Raw genomic sequence first — 8,155 nt, forward strand, 5'->3', positions numbered from 1 at the left:
CGCGGCGCTCGCTCGGCGCTGACGCTCCGACGGCGCGGCGCTCCCTCGGCGCTGACGTTCCGACGGCGCTGACGCTCCGATAGTGACGGCGGCTGGTCAGGATGGGGGTGTTTGTGTGTGGGGTGTAAAAAAAGAGAGGAGCCGGTTGCAAGTCGCCCCGAGGGACAGGTTGACACACAAACCCTGACCCTCTCTAAGACGGTCAGAGCAGAATGAAACGCCGCAGGGAAATCAAAACCGAAATCTTTTGAGGAACCGCGATGCCCGGGGTTGGTTGGGAAGAGTGTGGGACCCTGGGAAGCAAAGGGAGTTGACCGCTCAGGTTGACAAACATTCTCCCAAAGGAACGCTCCCATTTGGAGTCTCTCGGTTCCTCTCGCCACTGTCTGTCACCATGTTTGGCCCACTTCGCCTTTTCCCGATCGCTGGTGAGCCTCCACCATCTCTCTCTCTCTAATATTTTCTCTCTCCTTTTTTTCTCTTTCTCTCTTCCGGCACAGAACCGAGCGATGCAAGACCGTCTGGAGTACATGACCTGTCATGAGGTTAAAACCCAGGGCGTCTCCCCCACCTCTGAGCAGCCTAATGGCCGTGGGTCCACAGACACCCAGATTACCCCCAGGTAAATGGGAAGGGGGTTGTGGGGGCGGCTGTCGGAAAAGGGCAAATGGGACCAGATTAATTTTGGACATCTGAGTTGGGCCGAAGGGTCTGTTTCTGTTATGTACAGCTCTGTGACTCTGACAGAGAGCAGTGGGAGGGAGCTTGGAAAGCTAGAGACGTGATCTCACGGTTACAATTAGGGAGAGGACCCTGTGGCACAATAGCTGAGTCCATTAGAGTGAGTTAACGCTCATGGGTTACAGGTTCCAATCCCACCATGCCAACTAGTGAAATTTTGATCGATTTTAAAAATAAGGTCTGGGGTTCAAAGCGTGGGATCATGTCCACAATTCTTTGAAGTTTGCGTCACAGATAGACAGGGGGGTTAAGAAGGCGTTTGGTGCGCTTGCCTTCATTGCTCAGACCTTTGAGTGTAGGAGTTGGGACGTCATGTTGAGGTTGTACAGGAGAGGCCTCTACTGGAGCACTGTGTCCAGTTCTGGTCGCGCAGTTATAGGAAGGATATTATTAAACTGGAGAAGGTTCAAAGGAGATTTACCAGGACGTTGCCGGGAATGGAGGGTTTGTGTTATAAGGAGAGGCAGGATAGGCTGGGACTTCTTTCGCTGGAGCGTAGGAGGTTGTGGGGCGACCTTATAGAGGTTTATAAAATAATGAGAGGTATAGATAGGGTTAGTGGCAGGTGTCTTTTCCCGAGGGTGGGGGATTTCAAGACTAGGGGGCATATTTTTAAGGGGAGAAAGATTTTAAAAAGACATGACAGGCAATCTTTTTTTGCACACAGAGTGGTTCATGTTTGGAATGAAGTTGTGGATGTGGGTACAGTTACAGTGTTTAAAAGACATTTGGATAAGTACATGAATGGGAAAGGTTTGGAGGGATATGGGCCAGGAGCAAGCAGGTGGGACTAGTTGAGTTTGGGATTATGGTTGGTGTAGACTGGTTGGACCGAAGTGTTAGTTTGCGTGCTGCATGACTGTCAATTGTCTCTAAAAACTGCTCGGGGGAAGGGAAATCTCATATCTTAACCTGGTTTGGGTCTACACGTGACTCTTAGACCCTGTAGCAATGGGGGTTCATTCTTACCTGCCCTTCGAATAACAAATCAACTGGGCCAATGAATGGCTGATGGGCGTTAAACGCAGATAAATGCAAGGGGGTTACATTTTGGTAAGACAAACCAGGGCTGGACTCACACAATTCATCGTAGGCTGCCTGGGGAGTGTTGTCGAACAGAGAGATCTAGGGGTACGGGTTCATAGCTCCTTGAAAGTGGAGTCGCAGGTAGACAGGGCGGTGAAGAAGGTGTTTGGTATGCGTGCATTTATTGGTCAGTGAGTGTAGGAGTTGGGAGGGTCATGTTAAAGCTGTACAAGGCATTGGTTAGGCCACTTTTGGAATACTGTGTGCAATTCTGGTCTCCCTGCTTCTGGGAAGCATGTTATTAAACTGAACGGTGTGAAAGAGATTTTCAAGGATGTTACTGGGACTGGAGGGTTTGAGCTATAAGGAGAGGCTGAATAGGCTGGGGCTATTTTCCCCTGGAGCATCAGAGGCTGAGGGGTGATCTTACAGAGGTTTATAACATCATGAGGGGCACGGATAGGGTGAATAGCCAATGGTCTTTTCCCTCCTGGGGTAGGGGAGTCCAAAACTAGAGAGGCATAGGTTTAAGATGAGAAGGGAAAGATTTAAAAGGGATGAGAAGGGCAACTTTTTCACGCAGAGGCTGGTGCATGTATGAAAGGAGCTGCCAGAGGCTGATACAATTGCAACATATAAAAGACGTTTGGACGGGTACATGGGTAGGAAAGGTTTATGGGCCAAACGCAGGCATCTGGGAAATGGTTCATTTTAGGAAACCTGGTCGGCATGAGGGAGTTGGGCTGAAGGGCCTGTTTCTGTGATGTAGGACTCTGGCCAGACCAGGATTTATAGAGAGAGTGACATCCTAACAGAGTTAGATCCTCATAAGCTGCCTCTCATTGTAATCATCATAGAATCCCTACAGTGTGGAAACAGGGCGTTCAGCCCAATCAGACCCATCCCCCTATAACCCACCTAAGCTACACATCCCCTGAACACTATGGGCACTTTAGCATAGCCAATCCTAGTAATGCCTCACAACTGCTTTCCCAAAGGTAAAGGAAAGTTCTTTGATGTGTGTGCTTTTTTTCCCTCTGTTCTCTCAGTGCGAGACTTCCCCTGGGTTGCAAAAAACCCAAGGCCTTGGTGCGAGTGCTTGAAACGTCGTGATGGTGCCTCACAGTTACTGACGTCAGAGGAAAATTGCAGGAAAACATTCCCCCTCTTTGGAAAACCCTTGATGCTGCGTTATGTCTCCGGGCTTGTTTTTCAGGCTGAGTGACAGAACACATTGCTCATGGAACGCTGGACTAATCCTACTCAAACACTACACGTTACAGGGTTTCGCGCACACTGAAGCTTCTTCAATGCTATCATCGAACACGCCTAGGAATAGGACAGCACAGAGTTTGATTATAGAGTAAAGCTGCCTCTACCGGTTTTTTTATATATACGCTGAAAGTAAAGCTCTCGCTACAGTTTCTCCCCCCGCCACCCCCAATCAAACGCTTCCCAGGACAGCACGGGATTGGATACAGGGTAAAGCTCCCTGTACACTGTCTCTCTTCTCCCCCCACTCCCAAATCAAACAGTCCCAGGATAGAGACACCCCAGGGTCAGATACTTGAGAGAGAATTTTACCCTGGAGCTCTGGCACATTCTCCACAGCACTGAATTTGCGAACGTGCTCTCTCTCTGGTGCTTGGGAGCTGTGCTCTGCTGGTTTGTATCGAGAGACCAGGCATGTACCGAAAATCACCAGGGAAAAGGCCCTCCAACCCCCCCTCACCTGTACTGTCTTGCCCTGCTTGTCACACTGTGTGGAATAAAGACCAGGTCACCTGGGTCACCTTCAAGCCTGCCCCACTCTAAAGGCATCCGCAATTAATGTAAATAGGCTTCGGAAGCATTGGTTCAAGATTTCAGTTCATTCCTCTATTTATTTAAATTATTTCTGTGTTTGAGCACTCCCAGCACAGTGTTTAAACTGTTCGATGTAGTTTTGTTTGCGGAATGGAATCTGAGCTTAATACAGTTCAGGTGAATAAAACAAAAACACACAAGCTCCGCCTGGTCTTGTACACAGTGGCTGTTGTCACTTTTAAAATGAAAATTGGACCAAGGCCAGCAGTTTCCACAGGCTGGCAAGAATGGGGCAGCTGAGGGTTTGTTTTTTTGACACCATAAGTTGTCGCGGTCTTTCAGAACGAGAAACTTCAGAACTCGACCAGAGTTCCTGTAGTGCAGTGGTTAATGTGGCTGAGTTGAAATTCCACTGTGATACCTCTTCAGAACTGAAGACAGAGGAAGAGTCAGGCAAATTAGAGAACAAAGGTGATTGGAGGTTACAGAAACAGGAAGAGAGCTGGTTGTAGAGAAGTGATAAAGCAGAAAACACAGGTCACCAGAGCTGAAAGCGAAACCCTGGGGTGCAAGCAGGGGGAAGGGTAGGGAACAGGTTCCAGGATTTCAACCCAATGAAAGTGAATGAATGGCTGAGCTGTCACTACTGGTACTATGCCCCCATGTTACACACCAGGACTGTACTCCAGCATGATACAGTGACAGACCTGTTTCTCTTCGCCCCCCCCCACACACCATACCACACCACAATGTTATACAGTGAGATCAGATACCAATTCTACCCACTGCCCCACACAGTATAAACACTAGTTGCATAATGCAAATAACCCAACAGTAAATGGGGATATTCTAGGCAGGCTGTGATGACTCTCAATGGGGATCAGCCTATGCCATTTCTGATCCCTTGCATCGTGCGTGCACAAGGCAGTGGCAACTCTTGTACCCTTGCTGTGCCCCTCAGTGTGCTCTCCAGAGCGTCAGCATTGGCTCTCACGGGGAATACTGGGATCAGTCTGTGCCCCTCACAGCATGCTCTCCAAGGCGTCAGCATTGGCTCTCACTGGGATCAGCCTGTGCCCCTCACAGGGTGCTCTCCAGGGTGTTATAGTTGTCTTTGAAGCTCTTCAACTCCAGGAAGTGTTTGGGTCTCTTGCTCTTCTGGTTGGACGGCAGGTAGGTGACCTGGATGGTGCTGGGGGAGGTGCTCTCAGGGGGGTTGGTCAGCTCTTTCGCCGCTGCCTGGTGCTGTGCTGGGCCCCGGTTATTCTGGGATTGAAGGCTGTCGAGAGAAAGAGAACATGAACAAGCCTTAGGCAAGGCCGCACGGTTACCTGCACACCGCTCCCCCCACCTCCATCTCCCTCCCTCTGGTTCATAGAATCATAGATCACAGAATCTCTACAGTGCAGAAACAGGCCCTTCGGCCCCAACAAGTCCACGCTGACCCACAGAGCATCCCACCCAGACTCATTCCCCGATGACCCACCTAATCCACACATACCTGAACACTGTGGGCAATTTAGCACGGCCCATCCACCCTAACCTACACAGCTTTGGACTGTGGGAGGAAACCAGAGCACACGGAGGAAACCCACGCAGACACAGGGAGAATGTGCAAACTCCACACAGACAGTGGAGGGTGGAATCGAACCCAAGTCCCTGGCGCCGTGAGGCAGCACTGCTAACCAGAGCCACTGTGCCACCCCAAATGTGAGGAAGTCTTTCATCTCCGGGTGGTTCTGAGAATATTGACCCAATTTAAGTCTTCTTTTCTGATTCCCTTCCATCCGTGTGCCCCCCCACCCCGGTCATTGACTATCCTGCCTGTGAAGATGGTTTCTCCCTCATTCCCCCAGCTCCCTCCCTCCCGATTCATTCTCCCTGCTCTGAGGAGGACAATCCCGGTTCCTCTAAAATCTTTCCGCAGCGATGTCCTTCATCCTTGAAGCCACTCTCACGAACCTTGCCTCTGCTGTATTGGTCAGATCAGTGGCAGATCAGCTTTAACCTGAGTGCAAGATGTCTTTGGAAGAAGGAACAATGCAAGGGACTCTCAATGTACAGCAGGACATGGATTAGCTTAGAGGAACACAGGGATTGTGGCATGCTTGTCCACAGGTTCCCAAAAAGGTGGTAGGCATAGGTCAATGTAGGGCAAGAAGGCACATCCAACACTTATAATCTATGCCACAACTGATAAAGATAAGAGCAGGAGGTCATGTTAGAGCTGTACTGGACTTTGGAGAGGCCACAGCTGGAGTATTGTGAGCAGTTCTGAATCTGCCCTATGGGTGGAGGGTGCGCACAGGAGATTCACCAGGGGAAGACAATAAATCAGGAGATAGTGCCTTATGTATGTGCCTTTTCTCTTATAGTAATCACGAGGGGCATCAATATGCAGATAGCCTGGGAAAATCAAGTTGGTAGCAGATCTCCAAAAAAAAATAGGACCTTGTGCAATGTCTGAGATGGGGTGTTTTTTTTGTTTTAAAAAAGAGCGGTTTGTGGAGGAGGCCACGAGGGAGCGGGCAATTCTGGATTTCAGAGAGATAGCAAGAACTGCCGATGCTGGAGTCAGAGACAACAGTGTGGAGCTGGAGGTACACAGCAGGCCGGGCAGCATCAGAGGAGCAGGAAAGTTGACGTTTCGGGTCGGGACCCTTCTTCAGAGAATTTTTGAAGCGTCCCGACCCGAAACGTCAGCTTTCCTACTCCCCTGATGCTGCCTGGCCTGCTGTGTTCCTCCAGCTCCATCCCGTGTCTCATCTCGTCTCCGTGACGTATAATGTGGCAGAGTTAATTAGGGACCTGGAGGTGAAGTAACCCCCAGGAAGCAGCAACCACGATGATAGAATTCACCCTGCAGTTCGAGAGGGAGAAACCAAAATCAGATGTAAGAGGTATTACAACTGAGTTTAAAAAAAAGGTAACCACAAAGACATGAGGCCGGAGCTGGCCCAAGTTGATTGGAAGGGGAGCCGAGCAGGGAAGATGGTTGGGGCAGCAACGGCAGGAGTTTCTGGGATATAAATTCATCCCGAGGAAGAAGTAACATAATAAGGGGAGGTAACTGTGGCACAAGGGAAGTCAGAGACAGCGTGAAAGAAAAAGTACACATTGTGGTGAAGATTAACGGGAAGCCTTAAAAGAAAAAAAAAAAAAATCAGCACAGGATAAACTTTAACAACTGCAATAAGTGGGGAGAAAAGTGAAATGAGAGTAAGCTAGCTAGTAACATAAAAGATTACAAGAATTTTGAGATAGATAAGAGAGGTAAGAGAGACAGTGAAGTAAGAGTGGACATTGGACCACTGGAAAAAAATGAGACTGAAGACACTGTCATGGGGAACAAAGAAATGGCAGAGGAACTGAATAGGTGCTTTGCATCAGTTTTCACAGGGGAAGACAGCAACAGCATACCAGAACTTCAAGGAGAGTCAAGGGGCAGAGGTGAGTGCAGTGGCCATCACTAAAGGAGAAGCCGAAAAGTCACTTGGACCAGACGGACTACACCCCAGGGTTCTGAAGGATGTAGCGGAAGAGATTGGGGAGGCATTCAGGAATCAAGTCAGGGAGGGACCCAGAAGACTGGAAAATGGCTAATGCAACAGTCCCATTTAAAAATGGAAGGAGGCAGAAGACAGGAAACTATAGGCCAGTTAGGCTGACCTCCGTCATTGGAAAGATTGTGGTCCCGGGTTTGGAAGGTGCCGTCTACGGAGCCTGGGGGAGTCGCTGCGGTGCGTCTTGTAGGTAGTATGCACTGCTGCGACTGAGCGTTGGTGACGGAGTGGGTGTTTGCGGGTAGGGTGTCAAAAATGTTGGTGGCGTGGGGCTGTTTTGTCCTGGATGGCGCCAAGTTTCCAGAGGGTAGTCAGAACTGCATTTATCCAGGTGAGTTAGCAGTATTCCACAAGACAGCACAGTGAATTGCTGACTCTGACTGGCACAGAACACACTTCACCGCGTTTGGGGGTCCCTACGCCACACTGCAGTGCAGCGGCTCCTCACCACCGCCTTCTCTAGGGGCAATTAGGGATGGGCAATTGATATTGCACTTGCCAGCTGTTAGCCACAAACTTCTTTAAAAGGTTCTGTGTTCGCGGTGATCGGTGCAGGATTGGGTTTAGCGCTGAAATCAAAAGGCAGCACACTGTAACCGATTGGCCAGGGATCTGAAATTAACTCACATGGCAGCCAGCTCATTCACAGCATGCTGATATTTGAGATATTCTGCTTTCCCAAAGAACTGCAACAGAAAATAAGAATAAAAAGGAAACAACGTGAGAGAATGGTCGTCTGACGTGAGCAGAATTGGACTGTTTCAATCAAATACTCAGTGCAAAACACACAAATATAGCTCCCCTTTCACCACAATCAAGTTATCCTTCCTTAGGGTTGGCTAACCTTCCCCATCCCCTACCCCAAAACAATTTACACAGACACAGACACACACACACACGTTCCTCGCAGGTTCCTCGCTGAACCCCCTCAGACACATACACACCATCCTGACTTGGAAATGAATTCGGCCTTCAGAGTCAAAATCCCGGAACTCCCTCTCTAATGGCACTGGTGGGAA

General features: G+C 49.4%; 2 protein-coding genes across 5 annotated transcripts in view; one reads left to right on the plus strand and one right to left on the minus strand.

Annotated features, from left to right (window-relative positions):
- Window positions 1-2,943, plus strand: part of tuft1b (tuftelin 1b) — a 7,769-nt gene extending 4,826 nt beyond the window's left edge. Inside the window, exons 6-7 of the mRNA XM_048620370.1 lie at window positions 501-622; window positions 2,817-2,943. Coding sequence (XP_048476327.1) covers window positions 501-622; window positions 2,817-2,880 — 186 coding nt within the window. The 3' untranslated portion in view covers window positions 2,881-2,943. The remainder of the gene's footprint in view (window positions 1-500; window positions 623-2,816) is intronic.
- Window positions 2,944-3,623: 680 nt separating this feature from the next.
- Window positions 3,624-8,155, minus strand: part of c46h1orf43 (chromosome 46 C1orf43 homolog) — a 12,414-nt gene continuing 7,882 nt past the window's right edge. For all 4 annotated transcript variants that reach the window (XM_048620369.1, XM_048620366.1, XM_048620367.1 and 1 more), the window contains 2 exons: window positions 7,764-7,822; window positions 3,624-4,852 (listed from right to left, as the gene is read on the minus strand). In XM_048620369.1, coding sequence (XP_048476326.1) covers window positions 4,654-4,852; window positions 7,764-7,822 — 258 coding nt within the window. In that variant the 3' untranslated portion in view covers window positions 3,624-4,653. The remainder of the gene's footprint in view (window positions 4,853-7,763; window positions 7,823-8,155) is intronic.

The sequence above is a fragment of the Rhincodon typus genome, chromosome 46 (genome assembly GCF_021869965.1).
Source record: "Rhincodon typus isolate 14 chromosome 46, sRhiTyp1.1, whole genome shotgun sequence".
Taxonomy (NCBI): domain Eukaryota; kingdom Metazoa; phylum Chordata; class Chondrichthyes; order Orectolobiformes; family Rhincodontidae; genus Rhincodon; species Rhincodon typus.